Source organism: Aristolochia californica, unplaced genomic scaffold (assembly GCF_029961685.1).
Source record: "Aristolochia californica isolate CCGP_79_NKW_82.1479 unplaced genomic scaffold, dmAriCali1.0.hap1 SCAF_12, whole genome shotgun sequence".
NCBI lineage: Eukaryota > Viridiplantae > Streptophyta > Magnoliopsida > Piperales > Aristolochiaceae > Aristolochia > Aristolochia californica.
In genome coordinates, this window is record NW_027181793.1 from 25,509,015 (window position 1) to 25,536,994 (window position 27,980).

General features: G+C 37.7%; 4 protein-coding genes and 1 non-coding gene across 5 annotated transcripts; 3 read left to right on the plus strand and 2 right to left on the minus strand.

Annotated features, from left to right (window-relative positions):
• The first annotated feature begins 5,664 nt into the window (after positions 1–5,664).
• TRNAW-CCA (transfer RNA tryptophan (anticodon CCA)) lies at positions 5,665–5,736 on the plus strand. The gene has a single exon. It is a non-coding gene; the product is annotated as a tRNA-Trp (tRNA).
• Positions 5,737–7,262: 1,526 nt separating this feature from the next.
• On the plus strand, positions 7,263–9,303 carry LOC137946152 (RING-H2 finger protein ATL13-like). The gene has a single exon (XM_068792355.1). The coding sequence runs from the start codon at positions 7,745–7,747 to the stop codon at positions 9,155–9,157; it is 1,413 nt and encodes a 470-aa protein (XP_068648456.1). The 5' UTR covers positions 7,263–7,744; the 3' UTR covers positions 9,158–9,303.
• A 1,859-nt stretch (positions 9,304–11,162) lies between these two features.
• LOC137946454 (28 kDa ribonucleoprotein, chloroplastic-like) lies at positions 11,163–14,687 on the minus strand. The gene is made up of 5 exons (XM_068792757.1): positions 14,205–14,687; positions 13,679–13,780; positions 13,285–13,587; positions 12,566–12,743; positions 11,163–11,628 (listed from the first exon to the last, which is right to left on the minus strand). The coding sequence occupies exons 1-4, from the start codon at positions 14,610–14,612 to the stop codon at positions 12,693–12,695; spliced, it is 864 nt and encodes a 287-aa protein (XP_068648858.1). The 5' UTR covers positions 14,613–14,687; the 3' UTR covers positions 11,163–11,628; positions 12,566–12,692.
• Positions 14,688–20,841: 6,154 nt separating this feature from the next.
• Positions 20,842–22,920, plus strand: LOC137946973 (trifunctional UDP-glucose 4,6-dehydratase/UDP-4-keto-6-deoxy-D-glucose 3,5-epimerase/UDP-4-keto-L-rhamnose-reductase RHM1-like). Its single transcript, XM_068793262.1, has 2 exons — positions 20,842–22,374; positions 22,477–22,920. The coding sequence occupies exons 1-2, from the start codon at positions 20,842–20,844 to the stop codon at positions 22,918–22,920; spliced, it is 1,977 nt and encodes a 658-aa protein (XP_068649363.1).
• Positions 22,921–24,092: 1,172 nt separating this feature from the next.
• LOC137946766 (pentatricopeptide repeat-containing protein At3g09040, mitochondrial) lies at positions 24,093–27,918 on the minus strand. Its single transcript, XM_068793072.1, has 2 exons — positions 24,343–27,918; positions 24,093–24,166 (listed from the first exon to the last, which is right to left on the minus strand). The coding sequence occupies exon 1, from the start codon at positions 27,916–27,918 to the stop codon at positions 24,787–24,789; it is 3,132 nt and encodes a 1,043-aa protein (XP_068649173.1). The 3' UTR covers positions 24,093–24,166; positions 24,343–24,786.
• Positions 27,919–27,980: the final 62 nt, after the last annotated feature.

Sequence of the window (27,980 nt, forward strand, 5' to 3'; positions counted from 1 at the left end):
TTTGATAAAACTTCTGCCATTTTTTGATACGCATCGTGCTTCACCGGAGATGGCCATTGAAACCGCCCGACGTTGAAGAAAATAAAGCTGGCGTCGAGCTGTGAAGAATGATACAAATGAAATACCCATCTTGGTATTGCCCTTGTGTTTCAGTCATTTCCCTACCCTCTGTGACTTTCGTTATTTTAATTTGTATCCTTGTTGTTATGAATTTTGTACACCTATGATTTCTAGATTCCACTGCTTAAAAGAAAATATTATAAAAAAATCTTTTCTGCCCTCTTTTTACTTTGTTCTTCGGTACGACGTACATCCCAAACGCCAGCCTATTCGATAATGCGTCTCGGGTCTTCGTCCATCAGAAATACCACACAAAAGTTCCTTTTTCTCGTCTGCTGTTACATTTGCGAGGAATTTCTAAATAAAAATATCTTTACGGTTTTGAGCGCCAATTCCTTAGCAGTCACGCGTCAATTCTTCATGCGAATTTTGACTATGAATTCAGTATAAAAAATATCTCACTAAACCCCCAACTCTCACCAGCTTAAGAAAGCATTCAATAGCCTCAAATTTCGCATTCATTGTCCACTACAGACTGCACACAGTTCTATCGTTTTCCCATCGATACATAGAGAACAATATTTTAGTATATACGGTTTGCATTCATAACGGGATGTAAAATTTATAATACATCCGAGATCTTTGATTTGTTGATACAGCCATGGAAGCAGCCAAAAATAAAAAATAAAAATGGTGACGAGGTTGAGGGATGAGGTTTACAAGGAGAAGCATGATGCTTTATTATCATCACTTTCTGACACTGATCGTCAGAGTCTACCTCTTAATCACCAAAACTGATTTCTCACCCTTTGATCATGTTCTCCGCGAGGAACCAAAGAAGGTTCTGCTTCAGAACCTACAAGGCAGAGGTTGGCATTGAGTTTAATTGGCGGGAACTTTTGACAGCCATAAGCGCGAAGAGAACATCTTGTTTGAGGAGAGATAAGTAGAGATGGAAACAGAATCTGAACTTTCACTTGAACGTGCATTGCATAAAGTTAAATGACAAAGCTCGTCCTTGGCTGCCCTGTTGCTCTTCCGGTAGGTAGCACCAAATCCATCAAGGGTATGTGCAGCTTTACATAATTTGGTTATTCATGAACTTATAGGATACAGGAAACCACAATCCATTTGATTTTTTTTATTTTTTTTATTTTTTTTGGGGGGGGGGGGGGGGGGGGGGAAGAATCCTATTGAAATATTTAACTCAAGAAAAAGATTAGCTGGTTTTCGTCACCATTCTAATGATCAGATCCTTGTCCCCAATAGGGTCCACTAATTTGCCAAATATGACATTCACAAATAAGAAGGCTCACTCACCTAGCAATTTTCACAACACTCACGAGGGGGAGAGAAAGATATGAGGAAGTACACGGGGAGCTTCTGGTTATTTACTCAGAATCCCTTCAAGCCAGAGTTTATGCCATGAACGAGCAATCATCAATGGGTTCCAACTATAAGAAGGAAATATAAGGAAACAATTAAGAACAAAATCTGCAATATTAACTTTTCTTCTAAATCAGTTTTTTCCCAAACAGAAACTACAAAGCTTGCTCAATTCTTGACATCATATAGCAAAATGCAAAGCTGTATCCAATATAAATGTTTTACGAAGCCATTTGCATTTTTTGCAGTCAAACTGGCACCTCTAGCAATAAGAACCTGCTCAACATAAACACAAAGTAATTAAAGTTATTTTTCTGCGGATCATAATCTGCACTTGGGATCCATAGCCAAGGGTATGTGTCAATACTCCAGTCCATTTACAACCACAACAGAAGTCTAGACACTCAAATAAAAAACTATGGGAGCGAGCATCTGAATGAACTCCGAAATGTGCAGCGATAGCTACGTCGATCAGAACAGCCGGACATTTCCGACAGAGAAGGGTCAGAATCTCTTACATTCGGCACCTCGAAAGGTCATCTTCATACTTGCTCAGGATTTGATTTATCATTTTGAGAATGCCAAAACGTTGAAACTCAACACCGGTAACTTAGCAAACCGACAAGGCGGTCTTGTTCTTGTTTTTGGGAAAAGAAAAAAAAAAAGAAAAATGTTGTGGTGTGTCGCACTGTCACTAGAGTGTGACCACTGACAACGATGCCGGCTGATTTCTGCCCAATAACATTGGAAAATTGACCTCCCACTTGAGTTTACTCGAAACGATCTCTTGACCCGGCTTACATCGAGATAACAGTAGTTAAGTGAAGGATACGGGTCTCTCTACTTAATGGCTTAGGTGGGTTCTCGAGCGAGGTCTTCAGGCGGAGCAGCAGAGGCCAGGAAGTCCTCGTATATAAGAGAGATCTTAGTCGTGATGGATAAGAATTTTGTAAATAATCCCACATCGGATCTCATGAAGACTTTTACTAACTTTATGTGCATGCTATCATCGTTATCGTTTGAGCAGTGATGAGTTAAACAAGTGGACAGGGTTTCCGCTGTTTCATCTACCCAGTGGATGATTTCCTATCCCTTTGAGCTCTCAAGTTTTTGAAAGCCATATATGAAGTCAGTATGTATCTACCAAAAAGGGTCCTTGGACTTTGTTATTACAACACTCTCGTATTAAATTGGATATAAAATGCCAACTCTGCCCATGTTAGTTGTCACAATTGAAAATATTTATTGGTATTTGAGCTCAAAGAGGTTATATATATGTCATCCGGAAGGCAGACGTAATGGGAACCCTATCCACATTCTTAATTATCTCATCACCGCTCGTTAGGAATGCTTAGTTGTGCTGATTATAAATGTCTTCAAAATGCTCTGGATGTCCAATGTGGGACTATCTTACCTCGACAATCAATCTGATTCCAACTTCTAACTCAACTTACTCGCAAAAGGCTATCAATTATAGAACAAAATCTAGCAAAACGATGTTAATTCTCCAAAGCGACAGAGAAAGTACAGTGGCAAGTTAAAAAAAAAAATTGTAAGCAAGGACCAAAGGCTCTATGATAGTATTTTCATCACGTGCAATTGTTTGAAGGGATGTTTCTGAATGGTGTTTGCTGTTGGTAGCTCTATAATTCCTACATTAAATTGCTATAACTCTGTGGGCACTTGTTTTAGACTATTTTAGGCTTGAGCCTTTTTCAAGTGTTTGACTCGTTTTTAGAAGCAAATTGTGGATGTGATGCCTTGTAACTGATACACCGATTTGATCTTCTTTTCACGTGTTACAATATTTTGAGTGTCCTCCCAAGATACTTTAGATCTCGATCTAATTGGTTTAGTTGTTACAATACTTGGTGATTTTCTTTGTTCAATTGTTCAATCAAGAGCATAAATGTTCAAATTTTACAACTCTTTCTTTCTTATTTGAGCCATTTTTGGGTACAAGCATCTGAGGTTATGTACCCATATCTTACACCTACCACATCTTATACCTTCCGCTCTATGTGATCTTGTTAAAAATAGCACAATAAAATGATAATATTATTATTATTTTTTACTTTTTCCTAAAATAAAAGTTATAAATAAATGAATCGTAAAGTTATATTTACGTATTATTTTTCAATCATCCAAGAAGGATTGACCTTATGTAATGATTTGAAGCTCCAAGCCCAGCTCAAAAAACAAAATCTCACTTGCATGTAACACAGAACAACCACTTTCCAATCAGAGGAAAGGCAAACACAAAGTCTCCCATTATAGGAGACAGGAACCCTATTTTCCCCCGAATAGAAGATATTCAAAAAGACAGTCTCATAAAAAGACTAGTCATGAATCTGGGAGACCTCCTTTGAAACCCCCTCCTAGAAGAAATCCTCCAGACAAAAAGAAAATTGTCTGTTATTAATGTGGTAAATTAGGCCACTATTCAAATAGATACAAAACAAAGAAGAAAATTAACCAACTTGAAATTGATGAATGATTAAGACTTCAGTTGGCAAAAATTCTCTTAAATTCGGATTCGAAGGAGGAAGTTTCATATGATTCCTCTAGTCCATCAGATAAGGACCACAGTTGCAGTTGTTCTCATCTTAAATCTATGACCCAAATGCATCAGATTAATGTTTTTACTTCTGAATAACAAGTATTAATTGAGAATATTAATCAAGAGGACGATCCTTTGAGAAAAAGATATTTAATAAAAGAATATCTTGAAAAATCTTCAAAGAATAGTCAAAGGGGTTAAACCCTATTCTTTAAAAGAAATTGTGAGTCGTTATGAAGAATCCACTTCTTCAAAACAATCAGTCTCTCTTAATGCTTTACAGGGATAAATTAAAGAAATCAAGCTTGAATTAAAATCTTTATATAAAAAGCTTGAAAAATAAATTAGAAAATAGGAGAAACAATCAGATGAAAGTTTCTTAATCAAATTACCAAAGTCACTCATCAAAAGTGGCATCACTTGATCACTGGAACATCAGACTTGTACTCAAGGTTGCCTTATTGCTTGCTTTGCTTTGAAATTTATTGTAAATACTTTTATATTATTGTGAATAAGAGTTTTTAAAGTTATTCTCTGCCCTCTCTTCTTTCATTTGCCTTTCGTTTATTTCCTTCTTCCCCCTTTCCGCTGTTTCATCTACCCGGTGGATGATTTCCTACCTCTTTGAGCTCTCAAGTTTAGAAAGCCATTTATTTTTTTATCACAGCTAATAACTTTTACTATGGGATAATGAAGTCAGTATGTATCTACCAAAAAGGATCCTTTTGTCATTTGGCATGCTCCCTCATCCACCCTCATTTTTGTTATTACAACACTCATTTTTGTTAATAATATCACGTAATAGTTAATAAACTCGTCTTCATTTGGTGCTTGTTTTTCCTCAATTAATCCATATATCGTATGTAATTAGAAGTAAGATCAAAGTTTTGGTTAAAATGAAGGAAGAACTTCAAAAGAGTAAAAGTATTACTGTCGACTCTTATAGGTTTTAAGTTATTTAAATTGGATATAAAATGCCAACTCTGCCCATGTTAGTTGTCACAATTGAAAATATTTAACGGTATTTGAGCTCAAAGAGGTTATATATATCATCCGGCAGGCAGACGTAATGGGAACCCTATCCACATTCTTAATTATCTCATCACCGCTCATAAGGAATGCTTAGTTGTGCTGATTATAATGTCTTCAAAATGCTCTGGATGTCCAATGTGGGACTATCTTACCTTGACAATCAATCTGACCCACTTATGTCTTGATCATAAACTACTTCTTAAACTCCAACTTCTAATTCATAGGGTAGGGTTCAAATCAGGGTTATAATTATGGTTTAATTAGTAGAGTTAATTAATCCATATTATTTATTGTTGGTGGACACTTGTTTTGTAAGTTTTTCAATAATTTTATTAAAAAACAATTAAATAATGCTGCCCACTAAAATTATTGAAGTGGAGGAATCTGAATTGAAGATCCAAGTATCAATAGTAATTTTAACGAATAACATACCCAAAACTATAAACCATAAGCCCTAATTTTATATTGGGGATTTCATGAAGTCTCAAATAGAAATTGTGATTTGACGTTGTATTAATTATACAAGGATATCACAATGATGAGAGGATTGAAGGAGAGGAACGGGTAATGATTATTGGGAATGATGAAAAAGATGAAAATTTAAATCTTCTAAATAATAAGGAATGGGATCCGTGGCGCAATGGTAGCGCGTCTGACTCCAGATCAGAAGGTTGCGTGTTCGATTCACGTCGGGTTCAAATCCTACAATCCCATTTTTTTATTTTCGGACTTGAACGACCTTAAGACCAATGCGCCGACAATGGACACAAATAATGGTAAGCATGTTGCATGTGCGCTTTCAATTTTCATCTAACAAAATAACTACACTTTATTTGTATCTTCTTTTCCGTTTTTTAACGCTACAGTACCAATCTATTAGTAAAAACCCATGTTATGCATATGCTATGGTTCTCAAGTTGGATGATGCGACCGCACTATTAATCTGTGTATCAGACCCTGTTCAACTACTTTCTCTCAACATTCAATTATTAATCTTTGGTCAATCAAAATGAGGTAGTTGCCTAATAAAAACTGTCCCATCAGCCGTCCTTTGAAAAAACTGAACGGGAAAAAGTTGGGCACACTTGTGCTCTGTCTCGGCTTCACTTTCAATGGACCAAACTTGGTCAAGACTGAAGAAGTTGCATGGGTGTGTGTGTGACACGAGCTTGGTCACAATTACCGAACGTACAAGCAATTTATAGACTATTTTTTCCTGAGGAGGATAAAAAGTAAACTCCTTTTTTTGCATGAGACAGAAGTTGTTAAGTTAGGTAAGTTTGTTAGTTGTTTTTTATTGACCTTTGCTCTTAAAACCAAATTATAAACTCCCTAAGCAATTTCCACAAACAGGCGGCGTGCGGCCTCATCTAATCAGGTGGCAAGTCAAACTGCACTCTGTGCTGCAAAGTAATTGAGTTGTGATCCACATCTTCTGAAGACGGAAATCCCAATTACATGGGACCGAAACCTTTCGAGGGTGGGGGGGCTCCAGAAATAATAGATTTGGGCGCACGAAAGTCAATATTGGAGACCCATCTCGCTGCTGTGGTTGTCGTTGTTACATGCCAGACATGCAAATGAAGAGTTTCTGGCCTGGAGGAGACCCGAGAGCGAAAAGTAATCAATCTTTCCGGGAAGGAATGAGTCGTCTTTTGAGCGGATGGCTCCCCTTTTCGTGGCACGATAAGTAAGACAGAGTACATGGATCGATAAGCGTAAGCAAATGATGCCGGAACGCACGCTCTCCCACTCCGTGCTTCTACTGTCTGCCATTTCAATGTGTAACCCAGCGTAATCCAATGCAAATCCACCGGACACTCAAATAGGGTGCCGGAAAATTTTTACAGCTCTCTGGGCTTTTTCTTGCAACTTCTCTCTTGTCTTTCTTGCAAATATAATGAACAGGCCTCCACAGTATCGACAGACACATCATAAAAGCGGCAAAAAAATATGAAGATACTTGAACGGAAAGGGAACCTTGGTTTAAGGTTGACAAGAACTTTTTTTTTTTTTTTTTTTAAAAGAAAAGCTGAAATGACGCCCAACCACTGCTCTGTGAGCCAGTTTGATTGTCACATGGTTTCTTGCCTTAGATTGACAACCCTTCTATCCAGACCTCTGAAAGTGTCATTCTCGCAACAACAGTTACAATTGCAAATTCACACAGTCAATAATTTGGATATATTTTTCTGTAAACAGAATTTAATGGGCATTGGAGCTGCTGCTACATGTTCTGGGAAGTCGATAAAAGCTTTGGATTTGTAGGAGAGTTCTTGGGTCCTGCGGATTCAACTCTATTTTATTGTTTTGCACGGTGTTAACGATTTTGATTTTGACTGTAGATGTGTGGTAAGTGATCAAATTTATTTAATCTCAGAACGATTTATTGGGCTGCGTCCGTGTATGTCTCCGCCTCGCTGATTCTATTTATATTTTACCCACTCTTTGGCTCTTCTATTGACTTGCAGACTCACAGTTTCCTTTTTCTTTTTTTCTTCTTCTGTTTGGATCTCCCTTTCCAATTCAAAAAACACAGCGAAAACCCAGATGTTGTTATCGACCTTATCAGTGGCCTGCAGGTCACATAATACCGCATCATCTCAGCTGAAAAGTTTCTGGCATTTTCATTTGAGCTTCTTTCCCGGATGGATCACAGGAGAGGAGGTGGAACGGATCTGAGTCTCTGATACCCTCCTTGGAAACATGGATCGAGTTTTGCTGGAAGTTAAAGCGGAGGCGCCTTTCCTTGGTATTTCGCCTCCACACCCTTCCTCTCGTTCCGGTGTCGACAGCAGGATCAGCCCCAGTATTCTTCTCATCATCATAATTCTTGCGGTTATCTTCTTCATATCTGGGTTGCTTCACTTCCTTGTGAGGTTCCTTCTCAGACCTTCCATCAGAGACCCAGAGGACGCGGACAATGTGACTGCTCTACAAGGGCAGTTACAACAGTTATTCCATCTCCATGATTCTGGAGTAGATCAATCCTTCATAGATACCCTCCCTGTTTTTCTTTACAAAGCCATTATTGGCCTGAAAAACCCATTTGATTGCGCTGTTTGTCTCTGCGAGTTTGAGGCAGATGACAAGTTGAGACTACTACCCAAGTGTAGTCACGCCTTCCATCTTGAGTGCATAGACACATGGCTCTTGTCACACTCTACTTGCCCTCTTTGCAGAGGGAGCTTGCTCCCTGATTACTCCTTCAACGACGCCTGTCCAATCGTTCTTGTTCTTGAATCAGGCAGTGAAAGCTCCAGAGAAGTCGTTGCAGATAGAGAAGCCATTGCTTCGAACGCAGCGATTTCAGCCGCTACCCGAGTGGGCATTTCAGGAGACGAAGAAGTTGGGTCTTATCGGAATGAAATTGCTCGAAAGTCGGTCGAAATTGGGGTGACCGACGACGTGGGTACTGACACTTTACCTGCCAAAGTAATGCCTGTGAAGCTTGGGAAGTTCAGGAACGTCGAAGGGGCTGTTTCAGGGGGGGAAGGAACAAGCACCAACAGTAGCGTGGATGGAAGAAGGTGTTTCTCCATGGGATCTTTCGAGTACGTTTTGGATGAGACCTCCTCTTTACAAGTCCCCATTAGAACCCCCTCCAAGAAACAGGCGAGCAAAAAGCTTCCTTTGCCTTCTACACCTGGCCACCGGCCGGCCATGTCTGAGTGTGACTGTCACTCGACTAGAGAAGGATTTAATGGTTTTGACATAAGTGGCTCGAGTACAGTTAACACCACTGCTGTTGCTAAAGTTGGAAGGAGCAAAAGAGAGAGGCTTTCCGTTTCAAAAATTTGGCTTCGAGGGAAGAAAGAAAAGCCTTCAATAGGGGATACGTCGAGGCGAGCCTTCTCCTTCCGATTGCCCTCGCATCGAGCGGCGGCAGCCGACGATTCGAAGCCTAAGGGTAATACTAGCAGAAGGTCTGGTTCAGAAATCGACCTGGAAGAATGGGAGAATCATGGAGGCAGCGAATCCGGTTGCGATGAAGACGTTGGCAGTTGCCGTAGTTTGGAGTCGCAGCCAAACCCACCTTCCTTTGCGAGGACAACTTTGCTTTGGCTTGTCGGGAGACAGAATAAGGTGGTCCATTCGTCTTCTACGCCTAGTGTATGACTTGTTTACAGTTCCTGAATTTTGCAGGGAAACAGGAGTGGTGAAGTAAAGAAAGAACAGTGAAAGAGAGAAAAATACATCTTTGAGTTCTGTTGTAAAATGTTAAAAATGTTTCTATGAATGTAGAAGGCCGATTGTTTATTCAATTTCAAACGTTTACTCCTTGTTTTATTGTTTATGTTGATGAAGTTCCTTTTGTTGATTCTTGAAATTTCCAGATTGAATGTGCTCGGTTTCGGCAAGGAGATTGTTAACTTTCCCTTTCCTCGCAACCCATTTTTTGGGTATGCTGTGTAGTAGAGGTAAAGCAGGGGATGCCTGAAAGGGAAAACGACCCAACTAGAATACTTTAAAGATTCTCCTGTTCGAATTCAAATACGCATCTCTTCCCTTTGCTGTTCTCCTTCTGCAATCCTTGCCTTTTTCTTCTCTCGATTCCATCCTTATCTGAAATTGTTTAGTTACTTGCTCCAGACTCGAGGCAAAATGGAGAGGAGAAACATCTCATTCTTGGGACGCATTTCATAAAAAAATTTAGTCTTTCACTCCTCTGCTCGGTTTCTTCTCCTATAGTTTCTTGCTGAACCATAGACGACAGAACACAGAGAGATAAAAGCGTCCCAAAACTACAACGAAAGATGGATTTTCTGTTTCGGTCTAGTAAATAAACTATGGGCTCTAAAACTCTTTGTAGTCTATCTAGTTCTTTTCAGAAGTAAAATTTTATCTTTAATTTTTGGCACCCAAAATCAGATCATACGCCTGGCTTCAAAATTACCCGTGTGAGCAGAAATAAGAGCTTCTTAAATAATTTGTAATGCAGTGCCATTATTACAAATACAATGTGAAAATTTGAATTCTGGAAGTAATCGTTCAATTCCTCGACTGAAGAAGAAAAAAGCAGGAGTGCAAAACAAGTTGATACGGGTGTACAGGCTGTTGGAGTAATTGCAACGAGGAAGAATTAAAAGCACTGAAGGATTAAAAGCACTCACCTGCTTTTACTGCCCATTTAATTTGGGTCACAAGAAGCAGTTGATGTGGGTCCTACACGTCTGTGATGTTTACATTGTTACGTAACCCCAGCTCATGGGGTGGGGTTGTCTCCTACCCAGTGTAAAGCCTTATCACAGAAAGCCTAGATGACTTGCCAGTCTTCTCTATTCCTTTTCTGAAGCAGAAAACCGGTAGCTCAATTAGTCCCAAATGGGGCAAGCGCTCCAAATTTATTAATGGAAGAGTTTGTTTTTATGTGAAGGGTATTAGCTAAGCAGAGAGACACGATTTGGGTTGTATTTGGAGTCCTTTTTTAAGTAGAATGGACTGGCCTTGTATGATCTCCACATGGCTGGGTTTGTTTCTATTAAACAAGGTGGGTAAGTAAGCTGTGGGTGTTGTCTTTGCTGTAAGAAGATTGCAAGCTGTTTCCATGGTGGACGGTAGCCATTTGTACTGGAAATAAATTGCAGTTCCTTTTCAGGTTTGAATACAACGGGAGGGATGGAATGATGTTGGGTCATACCTTTAATTTCTCACATGTGTATCTCTATTCTTATCACCTGTGAAAAGATCAACGCAACTTAAATTTGAGTTTTAATCAACTCCGGAGTAGGAAATGGGTTATTCTTGAGGACACATATAATTATCTATTTCTATAACCTGAATTGGCCTTCCCTGTGCTCTCTTCTTGTTAATTAATGTGACCCCAGTCGAAAAGCAGGCGTGACGAGTTAGTATAATAATGAGCTTAACATGCAAAATTTTATCACTTGTTGACCAATATTTACATCCATACGAATGCCTTAAAAGTGGGTAGAGGCAGAGATTGAAGGGTTAACTCCATTAATGATTCATACAAATGATTAAAAAGAACCACTACCATGAATGATCATTTCATCAGTCAACCACCTCACATGGTTTCCTTTGCCCCTCCCCACTTATGTTTCTCATTTTAATTCAAGAGCAGATTTTTAAGTTTTAACAAGTGCTTCCACAGGAACACAAATTACCAAACACATCCACATCAGGGAAAACAGATTAGGATTCAGATCTGAAAACTTGCAGAAGAAGTTGTCCTTACTAACACATTGATACCGTTTGAAATAAACCACACTGATCAAAACAAAAGATATTCATACATGCTTTTCCCACGTTACTGGTTATCAACCTGAAACGATCTTCAAAATATCTGCATATTAGACGCTACTGATGATAGCAAATCTCAGCATTTGTTAACTTTTTGTGTTCTAGGACAAGGTTTGGACGGTATAACAAGACCATTAGAGGAGCAACAGTAACACACTCACAGTTAATGCTTAAACCAACCAAGTTATAGTTATGCCTGATTCTACCAACTACAACTAAAGCAATGAACTGCATGGAGTTCTCCCCATGGCTATGAGAGTGACGACGGTGGCAGATTTATTAGTTCACAAAACAGCCACATGATCTTTACGTTGGCACATATTCTCCTGCAAGGGAAACAGAACAACCTTTTTCATTATTGGAAATACATATACTCGAGTTTTTGGAGATTAGTAATAACAAAAAATGCCAGATTGAGTGTAAACTAAAAATTTAATATCTAAAAAATAACATACTCAGATTGCCAAAACAGGGCTCTATAGGATGGAATTTTGAAGAAAAAAATAAAAATTGAAGCAAAGTAGTACTTCACATATTCTTAATGTTGAAAAAGATAAACTATGATCAATTAATCTCTTATTAATATACATCTCCAATTAAGCTTGTAAGAACACTTTTGTCCTTTGTTTACATTAATTACATATTAATCCCTTTTTTTGGTAAAATTCCTATCTTAATACTTAATTACATGAAGGGTTGAACACAGGCCTCCCTATGAAAACAAAGAGTCTTCTTAGAGAACCATCATCATTATATCAATGTTTCATCAACTTCATAAGTGGATTTCGTCATTCCAAGAGCATTGTTCTACTGACAATCTCATATTCTGATTGACATAGATTAAAATTTTGCTTTCAGTAAACAATTCACAAGGTACAACTTATGGAAATACTAAGCAACAATTATTACTATATGGTAATCATGGGGTTCCTTAGAAATCACAAAAATCACAAGTTATGAGACCCAAGACCTGAGATGTGGTCAAGTAACTGTTAGGATTACCTGGCAAGGCAATGTTTTACAAGTCGGTTGCATGACCTTTCTTTTAGAAATCAAAAGATAGATATATGCACAAATAAATGAGAATGATAAGTAGCATCCAGTTAGCTACCATCAGAGGTTGCTCTATGAGCACAACCATAAACACAAGACATTAAGATATGATCTTGAACTTCATAATAAGTAAACTAGCAACGGTGCATGTCCAATGTATAAAACCTTCAACACTTTTCCCACCTAAGGCAAAATCCATAAGACCCGTACCTCTCTTTGTCCATTGCTGAACCACTACGGCAATATGGCAAAGTAAGCACATGTTCTCTAGATTTGCAGACAAACTTCGCCACCAAAAACAATCATTTATGGATCTCCCAAGCACTGAAATTGTTGATCACACCTTCTTAACAACTTCCCTCACTAGTAATGTACGGCCAAAGAACTCCTGTGGCAAAGAGCAAAGACGGAGGGAACAACGTCAGGACAAGACAATTGTGAATGCTTAGACTTCAGTCTGCAACCAGAAAGTAGTTGACCAAAAATTTTTATCTGACGAGACAGGCGAGAGCAAGGTCAGTACTTACAACTCCCACTGTAAGCTACAGACAAAAGACCTTCAAATACTTGCTATAAATATATGGAAATTTGGACCCAACCTAAAGAGTCGATCATCAGACACCAACAAAAGTGAAAATCACCAATTGGACAGCCTAATCATTTTTATCTTATAAGGTCTTTAATGTAATTTCAATTGATGAAATTGTTAGACTGTGGCACTTCACATGGAATTGCCTTTTGTTAAAGAAGAATTTATTTACAATAGCTTATCTGCAGGCGGGCTACTTGATTAGATCCCAATACAGTGGAGTACAATAATTTAGACATAAGCATAACTCATAAATTACAGGAAGATAACAGAGACTCTGGTTGTAAAAGAATCCAACGAAATGAATGTTGAATATAAACAGGTAACAATACAATTTTACCTTTCCACTAGAAGCTATGGCTGCATGTAACTCCTCAACTGAAGAGAAAGAGACAAATGCAAACACACGGCTTTTCCCTGTTTTGCGATCTAATACTAGTCTTGCACTTACAACAGTTCCAAATTGACTGAAATGGTCCCTCAGATCTTTGGATTTAATAGACCATGCAAGATTGCCCACATAGGCCTTGTGAGGGCTTTCAAAAATTGTGCTTTTAGACATCCTAGTCAGAGTATCGATGTTCTTTTTCCTTGAAAATAAATCTGCTGAATACCTGACGCATATTTCACGCCCACCCAAGTCCTATGGAAGACAGAAAATGAAGCACGTTAAGATATTTACCGAAAAGATAAAAGGAGGTAGTATACTTCCACTGCTAAACTTTCCCACTTACAGATCCATCCAATGCTTCAATGGCCGCTATACCTTCAGGTATTGAACTCAATGCTATAAAACCGCACCCTTTGCTCATTCCAGTTTCAGTGTCCCGTGAAACCTAACAAAAATACACTTGTGCAATTAATGAAACGCAAGAGGGGAACTTGCATCAAACCGTACGCAACTATTGCAAGCTCTTCGTTAAGGTATATGGCAAATGATAGTTAAAATAATCTAACGGAACTATTGAGCCAGGAAAGAAAACGAATAACTAATTGGGTTTTGACATTTTGTTGTTTGTAACTACACTTCTGTAATCCAAGCAAAAGTAAGTCCATTCATCCACACAAGCTAACCCATTTCAGACGATGTAAGACCTGTACGGCTGTACCACCAGATGAGAAATTTTCTTTTGAAATCGAAAATTTTGCATTTACCATCTAAAAGAAGCGCATATATATTGGCTGTAAATCAATGCGAGTGCCTTCAAAAAAATGGAGACAATGAACTAGACATCGATATACTTGGGAGAAGTCTTATACCTCCACTGATCGCACAGTCCCATACGGTTTGAATATCTCGTGAAGCTCCGCAATGTCACAGCTCCGAGGCAAATTGCAGACGTAGAGTTTGCAAGGCCGGATTACTGGTTCGAGGATATCGGGTGATAAACCGTCACCAACGTCCTCCTCTTTTAAATCGTCTTCCGGCAAGGTCTCCGCCACGGTTTGTCCTTCAACGTCCACAAAAATCCTAGGTAGACAGACCTTTCTGGGACTAGAACCTAGTAGAATAGGTAATAAGCTGATGGGACGTGTAAAGGAGAGAAAGGACTGAGCGCGAGTAGAAACAGAAGCAGAAAGGCAGAAGCTTCCGAGTCGGTGGTGGTGATACAACTGGGTTTTGGAGGCTAAGATTGAAGCTAAAGAGGTGCTAGCAGCTGCCGCCATGGCTGACCGCACTGCTTTCTCTTAGAAGAAGGCGCGGGGACGGAGATGCGGATAGGGATATCAGAGTCCCTTCTTAGGAACTTCACTTCAATTGAACGCTAGTATGTATTTTTATTTGGCGGTTAACATTCTAATAAACTTAATGGAAGAACGGACATCCTTTTCAGTGAGGGGTATCAATTTTTTTCATTTATTTTATTAAATAGAATAAAAACATAATAAACCTTCTTATCCAATTAATTATTCTAATAATTTTATCGAATTGCACTTTACAATTCACTGAATAGAACAGAAATTGGGAAGAGTTCTAAGTAGTTTTGATTATTATTTTTGACAAATAGCAAGTAACCATATGTAGAATAGCTTATCTTATATATTGATATACTATGTTTAATTATATAAATAAAATAATATATAAATAATAACCTATTCAGTTTACGCCTCTACTCTTTAGTGCTTAATTAGCTTTAGGTAATTGTCTAATTCTTGAGTACAAACACTATGAAAATGGTTTAAGTGGATTAAATGGAATTTGTTGCAAATTCTTTCCTGACGTTGATGCCTTCCACATGCACTGCAGGGATTGCTAGACAATAATTTCAGCCAGCTCAAGGTGCTAGGTGAAACTGATCCAGGCTTTGTGGTTGAATTGATTTCTCTCTTCATCGAAGACCGTAGCATCTACTCAAAACTAACGAAAACATTGTATGTTAAAAGCTTAAAGATAAATGTCTCTTCCCTTCACACTGTTTTCAATCTTGAACTAATATAGTTTTGATCTCATCCTTGTATAACTAATGATGAAAAGGGGTCAACTTCATGTTGATTTCAAGACTACTGATGCCTAGGGGTGGCTTTGAACCGAGCCGACTCGCGAGCGGCTCGTGTTTGGCTTGGTTCGACTCATTTTATATTGAGCTCGAGCTGAACTCGAACTTAGAAATTGTCTCGTTTAAGTTAACGAGCCGAGCTCGAGCAGAACCAGGTTCGGCTCGTCGGCTCGTGAGCCAACTCGTTAATCTCTCTCCCGAAATTTTTTTTTCGGTCTCTCCTACCCTCGCTCTCTTCTCTCCCGAATTTTTTTTTTCGGTCTCTCTCTCGCCCTCGCTCTCTTCGTCTCCTCCTTCCCTTCTCTCTTCTTCCTCCAAAATTCCCTCTCACGGTCTCCATCTCCCTTCTCCCTCTCGCCGTCGGTGCCCCTTCCGCCGCCGCCGGTCCTAATCCTTCCCCCCGCTCATCGCCTTCTCTGCCTCTCATCGTCGTCGTCGTCGACTCCCGTAGCGTCACCCTCTCCCGTCATCGTCACCCCCCTACCATCGCATGCTGCCACCGTCAAATCAGCCGGCCACCACTCTCGCCGAAACAGGAACCCCCGGATACCTAAAGTTCGGAGACCTAAGTTGAGGGGGGGAGATTATTTTCCCCCCTCGACGCTTCATCCCGCACAGCATGCGAACTCGCACGTGCAGTTCACACATGCAAGTTTCGCACGTGTGGTTTTTATAAAAAAAAAAACTTGCAAATCTTATTCTCAGCCTGTTTTTCCTCTGAATGATGCAATAATAAGTAAAAATATAGTGTGTTAAAGTTAGCATTTGATCAAATTTTCCAGATTATTTTTTTATTTTTTATTTTTTATAATTAATCATGTACACAGTTAATTGGCTCACGTAATTATTGTATTAATGCATAATAAAATGCAATCATTAAAGAATATAATATCTAATTTATTTAATTAATATATTAATTTATTTTAATTATACATTAAATTACTTATTTATGTTGTAATCATGTTTGTTTTACCTAATTTGGGGTTTAAATATTATGTTTTAATTAAGTATACTGTTATAAGTTACTCATTTTCTTGTTTTTTATATTTTTCTTATTTTGGGGCACTAACACTTGAAACTGTTTTCCAATGTATAGGAACTCGTCCACACTAACACCAAGTTTGAAATTGAATTTAATGTAGAAGAATTAAATGAATTTGAAGCAGGAGATGAAGATGAACTTCAAATTTTAAGTTTGTTGACTAACCCTCCTTATAATTCTCATATCCACAGTAGCTTCAGAATTATTATTTAGTGCTGGTGGTAGAGTAATAGACTCGTATCGTTCTTCCTTGGTACCAAATACATTTCAAACTTTGATTTGTAGCACTGGTTGGGTTCGGACTCTTTATGGTATAAAGAAAAATCAAAAGGTGAATTTCTTTGATTAAGTATTTATTACAATATTTTTTAGTTTTATTTATTAAAATTTTGTTTTATGATTACAGCCTGAGAAGAAGAGTGCAGAGATAATGCTACCAGCTACATGTTTTCATGTTTTTCTCATCATGATAATTTTAATATTTTTAACAACATTAAGTAACTACTAGTGGAAGAGTATTTTTTTATCTGACAATAACTAATTTTATTTTTTTGTTTTTGTCATAGGTGGAGATTTTGCTCAAACAAGGACGTATATTATTTTCTAGCATAAAGAGAAATAACTATAGTTTGTAAATTTATAATGGATTTATAGTTTTTATTTGGGTGATTGTAAATTGATAGTGATATTTCATTTAATTTTGTTGTGTTTGATTATTGTATAGAATTTATTTATAATATTATACAGTGTATGGAGTGTTTAGACTATTTTATGGAATATATAAACAATTTTATATTGATTATGCCCAATTTTAAATAGAGGTCATGTCGAATTTTATACAGGTATTATATATATAGATTATGCTTAATTTTAAGTAGAGGTTATGCCCAATCTTATACATGTATTTTATATATATATATATATATATATATATATATATATAGGTTATGCCCAATTTTATGTAAAATGTATGCATAATTTTATATATTTTTTTTAAAGTTTTAAATGTATGTTGAGGCTCGAGTTCGGCTCAAAGCTCGACTCGAACTCGGTGGGCTCGAGATGAGGCTCGGCTCGAACATAGGCAGGTTCGGGCTCGGCTCGGCTCGGTTCGATGCCACCCCTACTGATGTCTTTGGTTCATGAGGTGAAATGATTGCATCTACTTCAGTTCAGTTATAATAATTATACTTACGGAGAGTCCTACATATAAAAAAAACTGCAGTTATTCTTAACATTATTATAATGAGTTTTTTAAGAGTTTTTTTATTTTTATTGGTGATCAGATGTTAACAAAATCCTCCGAGGGTGATCTTCATTTTACTATCCTTGCAATACTTTTATTAGGTCGTGATTCAATAAGAAAACATTTAACCAAGTAGTTCACCATTAGACAAAAATGTGATTTTACATTGATTCTCTTAGCCCTCCCATCGCATGCAACCAACAAGGGTGAAGAGGACTCCCCCTCTTTGTTTTCACATGGGTTCACAATTCAGTTTTATTTTTTAAAAATTTTCTTTTATAAGATGTACCTAGTGAACTGATTGGTTTAAATTTTTCTTGTTGAATTCAATTTAAACGGGTTGTTGTTTCTAAATATATAAATACCTCAAACCAACTAAATGACAAAAATATTTTTTAATCACTATCATGTTCCTAAATTTTGTTAAAGCAATCCAACTACTACTTGAAAAAAACTCTTAATTATACGGCATAATAAAGAAAAACCTTTGGCTGCATTATCGAAAGTTAAAGAATGTCTCTACTCATTAAGATTAAATTCTTGCTCTAACTTATAAATTGAATAGTTCCAATACTAAAATATTCTTGTTTGCAATGTCAGTGGACAAAAAATTGTATAGGCTTGCGTTGAGTGTCGACAATTTTGTGAGAACGACCTAGATGGGTAAGTAATAGTTTTCTCATGCCTAATATTTCATATGAAACTATATGCGCTTCTTACTTGGACTATCTTCCCATCTTTCCAAAAATAGTCTTCCGCCTTTTGTAAAATAATTCTAGGTATGTTAAATTTAAGGCTTTTACTTTGTGAAAACTTATTATTATTAAGAATAAACCTGCAGGGACTAAGGAAACAAAAAAAATTGTGCTTATTACTTGAGAAAAAAATGTATCTTAATTTTGGTTTGTCAATTTGATATGACATAGATTCAAGTCTATCATGGTATCAAAATGACACGAATTTGTCATCAAGTCTTGGGATTGATACATTGACAAAAAAAAAACACGATTTTAGATTGATAATTTGAAGAGAAAAATGTGTTTTTTTTTTCAAATTGATACATTGAAAAGAAAAGTGTGATTTTTCTACTTTGATATGTGGTTGCTTATTTTTTGTGGTTTGATAGAAAAGGAAGATTTGGCTTTCTATGGATTTCTTCTTCTTGTGTCATTGCCAAAAAATTTACTGTTGATCTTGTTGAAAGTATGGGTCTCATTATGCGAGATTTTTTTTTACTGCTGATTTGGATGGACTTTGTCAATACTAATATTTGACCCTTCATAAAATTGTCTTTTAGAAGATCTTTTCATATGGCTCATTATTTTTTATTATTAATTTATTTATTTTGTGGTTTATGATATCGACCAATGTATGTGATAAGAGATTTAACAATGGTTTGGTTATGTACAACAAACCACAACACTCATATTAGGATTTCAAAAAGAGAACCCTCTATACTTCATGTGAAAGTTGTTCCCACTTCAAGTTTAAGTGAAAACCTGTCTTAACACGTATCAAGAACTAGAATAAAAACTTGGAGTAAAGATTTGTAGTTGATTTCTTGCTAGACTTTAGCTGTGTCTAGATTTGTATTAGTTGTAGTCCCTTGAAATACCAATATAGTATCTATTTTTTTGTTTATTCATCTATTCTTGAGTATCTCTGTCATGTAACTACTTAGTAGGGTTTATTTTTTATTTATTTATCTTGTTTTAATCTATTGTATGTTGTGGTTAAAGTTAGGTCGACGTTCAAGTCTATCTTAAAAAGTCTATCTTAAAATAATTAACCAAAATTATGAGGTTTTTTACCAAGTAATAAAGCATAGAATCTTTTTTATCTTTGATTCACATATGGTTATTCTAATACTCCACCTCATGGTGTGCTCTCTTATGGCTCATACATAAGACAAATTTTATTGGAGGATTATATACGAACAACTACTCTTGTATCATATTAAAGTTGGGTCCAAATCCATCCCAAAATGATTAATCAAAGTTAAAAAGTTTTTTTTCAATTAATATCTATTTTCTTAACATTTTAATCTGTGTAGGATTATTCTCACTAAGACCCCTCCCCCTCCATGTCCAACCCTACAAATGAACAATGAGAACAATACAAAAGATATATGAAATAAATATAGCACAAATTAAATCCAATAGAACATACACGTTGCTTTGAGGATAGCAATAAAGTATGTTTATAAGAAGCTAGTTCTACCTCACTAAATGCTAAGATAAGGTCATTATTTAACCTTGTAGGGGTGGAAATGGGTGAATTCTAAACATGCATAGGTTCAGGGTAGGGATGGATTTTTCTTTATCTGCCTTGAAGGATTTTGGAATATATACCCTCAAATATTTTAATTAAATATTTGATAATTTTATTTATTTTAAATTTTAAAATTTTATTTGTAAACTACTATATAGGGCAAGGTAGGGGACGAGATTGAAAATCAAATCCATTATGGGGCAAGGTGGGGCTGCAAGGCAAGACATAGTTAAAAAACCAACCGGGTTGAGGGGCAAGTTGGCCGGGGTTGAAAGGTGAGTACAAGGTTGAATAACTAACCTGCTACTACCATTCCTATCTACCACACAAAGTGCGTCCTAAAAATAGAAAACTCTTCCACTTTGATACTAAATGCCAAACATTTGTCTACATTGATGATAGTCAAACATTGACCAATTAATCCAATTCTTTTACTCCTTACGTATACATGTCTTTTTTTCAACTTAAAAACTAAAAATAGGTGTTGAAACACCTTTTGTGCTTTCTAAATACCAATTCCCATTACCTCCTAAATTCTTAACATTACTTAGACCATTTCCTACCTTAACTTTTTTTCTTTTCTCTCAATCAGATCCTATTTTTTCTCAATCTAACTAAAAAAAAAAGCCTATCTTCTGTTTCCCCTCAATCATTCTATTCTAACCTAGAAACAAACAGAGTGGGTTTGCGTTCGACTTGGATTTTTATTGTAAGTACTCCTTTTCCTTCTAGTTTTTTGAGTTTCTTTAGTAGTAATATTGGAAAAAAAATATAATTCCTATCATCGATGCATGTACAATTTCCTTTTTCAGCAAATAGGAGTAAGAGAAGAAAGAAAAAATGTCACCTCAACCAGACAAATACACTCCGAAGACCATCCTCATCACTGGTGCGGCTGGTTTCATTGCCTCTCATTTCACCAATCGTTTGGTGCGAAAGTACCCTGAGTATAAGATCATTGCCCTTGATAAGCTAGACTATTGCTCTAGCTTGAAAAACCTTCTCCCTGCAAGATCATCTCCCAACTTCAAGTTTCTTAAGGGTGACATCATCAGTGCTGACCTCATCAACCATATTCTTGTTGATGAAGGAGTTGACACCATTATGCACTTTGCCGCCCAAACCCATGTCGACAACTCCTTTGGCAATTCTTTTGAGTTCACCACCAACAACATCTATGGCACTCACGTACTTTTAGAGGCTTGCAAGGTCACTCATCAACAAATCACTCGTTTTATCCATGTTAGCACTGATGAGGTTTATGGTGAGACAGACTCTGACACCGATGTTGGCAACTCAGAGGCCTCCCAGCTCCTTCCTACAAATCCATACTCCGCCACCAAAGCTGGTGCAGAAATGCTTGTCATGGCCTATCGCCAATCCTATGGACTACCCACCATTACGACTAGAGGAAACAATGTATATGGGCCCAACCAATTCCCAGAGAAGCTTATTCCAAAATTCCTCTTGCTAGCGATGCAAGGTCAACCTTTGCCCATCCATGGAGATGGCACTAATGTGAGAAGTTATCTCTATTGTGAGGATGTGGCTGAGGCCTTTGATGTAATCCTCCACCATGGGGTTGTGGGCAATGTGTACAACATTGGGACCAAGAGGGAGAGACGTGTGTTGGATGTGGCTGAGGATATATGTAAGCTCTTCAACCTAGATACCTCGAAGACGATAAAATTCGTCGAAAATCGGCCTTTTAATGACCAACGTTACTTCCTCGATGATCAAAAGTTGAAAGAGTTAGGTTGGCAAGAGCATACTCCTTGGGAGGAAGGCTTGAAGATTACAATGGATTGGTACACTGAGAACCCAAATTGGTGGGGTGATGTCTCTCATGCTCTACTCCCCCACCCAAGGATCGTGATGGGAGCAACTAGTTATGAGGAGGCTTGCTTTGATGAGTATCGAAAATGGACTCGAGAGAGGAAAGGGGAACATGGATCAAGATTGAAGTTCTTGATCTATGGTAGGACAGGTTGGATTGGGGGATTGCTTGGGAAACTATGCAAGGAAAGGGAAATTGAGTTTGAGTATGGCAGAGGAAGACTTGATGATAGAGGCTCCATTTGGGAAGATATTAGGAGGGTTAGACCTACCCATGTGTTTAATGCAGCTGGTGTCACGGGGCGACCTAATGTGGATTGGTGTGAGTCACATAAGGTTGAGACTATTAGGACCAATGTGGTGGGCACCCTTACATTGGCTGATGTGTGTAAGGAAGCAAGACTTTTGGTGATGAATTTTGCAACCGGATGCATATTTGAATATGATGACCAGCACCAAGAAGGGTCAGGTATTGGATTCAAAGAAGAAGACAAGCCAAATTTTTTTGGGTCATTCTATTCCAAGACAAAAGCTATGGTAATGGATTTTTAAACCTTCATTTTAATTTATTTTCATCTATCATTTAAACCATTTTTATTCAAATTCTTTTTTATATTATTGTCGTGTGCACTATTGTAGGTGGAGGAGCTTCTAAAGGAGTATGAAAATGTTTGCACACTAAGGGTTAGAATGCCCATTTCATCTGATCTCAACAATCCTAGGAACTTTATCACCAAGATCTCTCGTTACAACAAAGTCGTTAATATACCCAACAGCATGACAGTATTAGATGAGCTTCTTCCTATCTCCATTGAAATGGCCAAAAGGGATTGCAAGGGGATTTGGAACTTCACCAATCCCGGAGTGGTTAGCCACAATGAAATCTTGGAGATGTACAAGCAGTACATTGACCCTAACTTCACATGGGCCAACTTCAGCTTAGAAGAACAAGCAGAGGTGATTGTGGCTTCAAGGAGTAACAATGAATTGGATATGTTCAAGCTAAGCAAAGAGTTCCCTGAGCTTCTCAACATCAAAGACTCGATAATCAAGTATGTATTCGAACCGAACAAGAAAACCTAGAATAGTTGGTCAATTTATTCTTGGTATCACAAGATTTTTGGACCACTTTTATTGGTTGTTATTGTTGTTTTTGTTCTTGTTGTTTACATTTTAGGTTTTTGTAAGTCAGCTGAGATACAATGTTATTGTAATATTCATTTTTGGTAAGTGTTTATGTTTATATCTCTTGTTGCCCATGATCGTAAACTTTGCAAATTGATTTTCGCATTAAAATTACCATAACATCAAAACCAAGAGTGCCTAGTTCGAAGTTTCGAAAAGATAATGTTCAAAAGATTATTTTTCAAGTTAAAACTATTATTAGCATTCTTTGCACCTTTATCTAAATGCAAAATTTCCCTCACCATCCAAAATTCCTAACATTCCTAAATTTTCTTTCTCTCATTCTCAATTCCTCTTTTCTCACTATCCTAGAAGTAAACACATCCTTCCATTTCCTCTCATTCATTTAGTTTTACTCATAAACAATAGATACCTTTTACAATAACCGTACCTTTGTTGATGTAAGTACTCATTTTTCTTCACTTCAACGTGATAGTATCATGGGTCTCATATTCAAGTATATCTTTGGCAGCTCTTTACTATTAAAGTCATTATTCTTATTATTCTTGGTTTAGGTTTGTTGCATTTAAACGTATCGTATTACATAGTGGTTGATGTTAACTATCGTGGTTGGTTGAAAAAGTTAATGGAACTCAGTGCACGGATGGCGACTGAGTCTCCAATTCAATGCGGCTCTACTCAAGGCCTTCCTCATGGCTAAATCAGAGCTTTCGTGCAACTGAAGAGCATTTGCTCCTTACTAGATCCATTCTACCGTGTAACCTGATACTAATGGGTTTAGAGTTACACGCTAACCAGAGCCTAGAGCCGGAATTTGCATTTGGACTTTGGGTAGTTGATGCTAAAGGTCCCATTACTTCAGCTTCTAAACTGAATTAAAAGGCACCCTACTTCTTCAGACAGCATCATCGCAATGAAGACAAAATATTGAATTTATCTTTTTTTTTTTTTACAAGATTGCAATGAAGATTGCCAATCTATATTCGCATTAAAGAACAAGTATCTGAAAATGAAGACAAAAGATTAAATTTATCTCTTAAGAGGACAAGATTGCTATGAAGACAGCCAATTTATATTGGTATTAGAGGACAAGTATCTGATTACATAAAGCTTCTTCACTTCCATCTGTGCGATGCCTATCTCGTTCATCATACACACGCTCTTGTGTACTGGTCACACAAGCCTAAAATATCTGGGGATAATTAAAAATAAATAAAAAATAATATAGAACAAGATAAAAAATCAAGGGGAAGCTGTTCCATTTTACAGAGCAATACATTATTAGCACTTTATAAGGCATTTCATAACCAAAAACGCATAAAATTGTGTGCACTAAGAATTATGAAGCAAGCAACACACCTGAATGATGTCAAAATCATCGAGCAAAAATCTGTGGCACCACTTTTTGGCCATTGATGATTCCAAAACTCAAACACTTCTCCCTACAAAAACCCTCGCACCCATTGAAAAGACATGTTGAAGCTTTATTGTCGATTTCAATTGCTGAAGCAACAATGCCTTTCAAAGAAATGTTCCAACATGTTATCCAGCCTCATTGGTCCGAATGTTCGTCCCTACCTTCAAATGCAGTTGACTGTTGTCAGATTAGGACTCATGGCCATGCTATTAATCTGGGGGCACCACTCAAATAGAATCTACCTGGAAGTAGACTTTCATGTCGCTTAAATTAGCCAAGGTAATCAGACCAATTCAACTAGAAACATTTGAATCTTTGACAGTTAGTAGTCTTGAATGTTCCTATTGATAAAATAATCGGTCTGGCTCATGGCTCATGCAGAAATATCAATCTTCATCATCCAAAAGCAAATCAACCCTAGCAACATAACCATTTTCTTTAATTACTTCTGTCAATTCTTTCAGAACCTCATAAATATCCTTACCCTTTGGATGAAACTTATCCCCTGCCACAAATAAATTAGTCTTGTTAGCTACTACAATCCAACTACAACCCGGTAACTTTCTTACCCCTCTTTCTTGCATTGTTTTCCTCACTTTATTTACTCCCTCCCAGTTCCTTGAAGCAGCATAAATATTAGAAAGTAGCACATAAGGTGAAGAGTTTTGTGGTTCCAATTCAATAAGTTTCTCTGCTACTCGTTTTCCCCTTTTAGAATCCCCATGTATTCTGCAAGCAGAAAGCAAACCCGCCCAGATAACAGGGTCTGATTGAAAAGGAAGATTATAAACAAACTCCTCTGCTTCTTTGAGTAATCCACCACGGCCAAGCAGATCAACAATACAAGCACAGTGATCTACTCTTGGCTGGATTTTGTACTTCCTTTTCATAGACTCAAAGAAGCCACGCCCTTCAGAAACTAGTCCTGCATGACTACAAGCCGTTAGAACACCAATAAATGTGATCTCGTCAGGTTTTACTTTTTGCTTTTGCATCTCCAAGAAGATTTCAAGTGCATCTTCTGCGAAACCATTCTTTGCGAATCCAACGATCATGGAATTCCAGGAAATGTTGTCTTCTCTTTTTCCTAGTTTACTGAACACTTGCAAAGAGTCTCTCATTTCTCCGCATTTAGAGTACATGTCGACAAGTGCACTGCCTGTATATTCGTCTGAATAAAACCCTGTCTTTATAATGATAGAGTGAACCTCTTTGCCATTCCTCAACCTGGCTAAGCTGCTACAAGCACTAAGAACACTTGCAAAAGTGGCTTGATCTGGCCAGGCACCATAGGAGTACATATCCCAAAATAGTGAAATAGCCTCCTCACCACAATTATTTTGTGCATGCCCAGATATAAGAACTGTCCATGACACCGTACTGTTACCATAACCCAATTCCCAGAACAATTTCTTTGCATCATCTTTGTTAAGAGATTTCAAATATGCTCCAATAAGGGAGACTCCCAAGTGCATATCATCACATAAAAGACCACATTTTAATGTATATCCATGCACCTGTCTTCCCATACCAAGTCCAGAAGGACCTATGAACATTGGCAAGATACTGGCAAAAGTGAATTCAGATGGCTTCAATCCTTCGGCCTGAATTTGCCGAAATACACCTAGAGCTTCCTCTCTATGCTTGTTCTGAACAAAACCTGATATTAATGCATTTCTTGAGACCACACTCTTCTCACATGTCTGCTCGAAGGCCTTAGTAGCATGTGCCATGACCCCGCACTTGGCATACATGTCAACCAATGCACTCCCCACATACAAGTTCGATTCAAAACCTGATTTTATGGACAAGGAATGGGCCTGCTTTCCTAATGCAATAGCTAGGATGTTTGCACAAGCACTAACTATAGAAGCAAAAGAAACTTCATCTGGTGCAATTTCTTCCATTCTCATCCTCTGAAACATGATCACTGCCTCCTCCTCCTCTTTGTTGTGGACATAGCCAACAATCATTGCATTCCATGAAATCAAGTCCTGGTCCAACATTTGCTCAAACTGCCTTCTCGCATCTTTTACATTTCCTGATTTACCATACATGTCAACAAGTGCATTGCTCACGTAAAGACTACTTTCCATGTTGCTCTTTATGATGAGTGAATGGAGTTGCAGGCCCATTTCAAGTTGTCCAGAGAATGCACATACATTGAAAACAGTAACGTAGGTGAACTCGTCTAATAGAACACCCAAGTGCTTCATTTCAAGAAACAAATCCATAGCTTCGTCTGAGAATCCATGCTGTGAAAATCCACCAAGCATGGAATTCCATAAAACAATATTTTTCTCTTCCAGTGTATAGAAGATTTTTCTTGCATCATGTAAAATGCCACACTTGGAGTACATGTTGATTAAAGAACTCCCTACAAATACATTTGAGTCTAATCCTAGTTTGATAGCCTCAGAATGGACTTGTCGACCCTGGTCTAGAGCTGTTAAATTAGCAATAGCACTTAAAACACTTCCTAAGGTGGATCGAGTGGGCTTAATGCCTTTTCCTTGCATTTCTTTGAAAAAGCCAAGAGATTCAAGCTCACAACCATTTTGGGCATGTCCAGAGATCAGTGCATTCCAAGCAACAACACTAGGATTTTGCATTTGGGTGAACAAATCTCTGGCCTCTTTTAGCCTGCCTAGATGAACACAAGCAGTTAGAGCAGTCACGAACATGACCTGATCTGGTTTCATTCCATTCTTTTTCATTCTCAGAAATAAGCCGAGAGCTTCATCAGATAAACCTACTCGAACATAACCAGTTATAATCACAGTCCAAGCAATCACATCAGGATCCTTCACTCTGTCAAATACTTTACGAGCTTCCACCAATGAGCTGCATTTTGCATACATATCAATCAGAGAGCCTTCACAAAAAGAATTGAACTCCAAACCCATCTTAATTATATTACAGTGTAGAAGCTTTCCAGAATTGAGATCCAGTAATTTTGCGCATGCAGAAAGAGCTATCGCAAAGGTACACTGATTCGGCTGGGATATGGAACTCCACATTGACCCAAATACCTGAATGACTTCTTCAGGCATTCCATGCCGTGAATATGCAGACAAGATTGAGTTCCAAGCAGCCCTTCCATGTTCCTCTAAATTCATAAATGCGTTCAAAGCTAGATCCAACTTGCCATACTTCGCATACAAGTCAAGGAGATAATTTCCAAGATTCCCAGTCAGTGGAAACCCAGCTCTTACAACTTGAGCATGGATACATTTAGTTTCTCTAAGCCGTTGTGAGTTTCTCTCAAACGAGCGATCTGATTGTGTTAGGTTGCCTTCTCTGAGAAGGTATTGCAATAAATATGCGTAGAATCCAGGATCCGTGATAACGCCCGACTCAGTATTTAGCACTATGTCTTTCCTTGAAGCAGTAGGAACCCTTGGAGTTTCTCGAGTAGGCATTTTGACAAACAACTGGTAGGCTCCGGGTGACTTATTTTGTAGTGCGTACAAATTAGAAAGCTTATGTAAGAAGTGAAGGTCAGGAGCAAAATCCATCTGAGTGCCTCCATGAGATGTAGTTGACAATCTGGAAGTAAATGTTTTTGAAGAAGAATAGG

Coding starts and splice junctions, on each gene's coding strand:
- LOC137946152 (XM_068792355.1), top strand. CDS start 7,745: ATGGATCGAGTTTTGCTGGAAGTTAAAGCGGAGGCGCCTTTCCTTGGT.
- LOC137946973 (XM_068793262.1), top strand. CDS start 20,842: ATGTCACCTCAACCAGACAAATACACTCCGAAGACCATCCTCATCACT. Junction 22,375..22,476: donor ATTCCAAGACAAAAGCTATG/GTAATGGATTTT, acceptor GCACTATTGTAG/GTGGAGGAGCTTCTAAAGGA.
- LOC137946454 (XM_068792757.1), bottom strand. CDS start 14,612: ATGGCGGCAGCTGCTAGCACCTCTTTAGCTTCAATCTTAGCCTCCAAA. Junction 13,588..13,678: donor TTGAAGCATTGGATGGATCT/GTAAGTGGGAAA, acceptor TGTCTTCCATAG/GACTTGGGTGGGCGTGAAAT. Junction 12,744..13,284: donor CCATAGCTTCTAGTGGAAAG/GTAAAATTGTAT, acceptor TCTTTGCCACAG/GAGTTCTTTGGCCGTACATT.
- LOC137946766 (XM_068793072.1), bottom strand. CDS start 27,918: ATGGATTTTGCTCCTGACCTTCACTTCTTACATAAGCTTTCTAATTTG.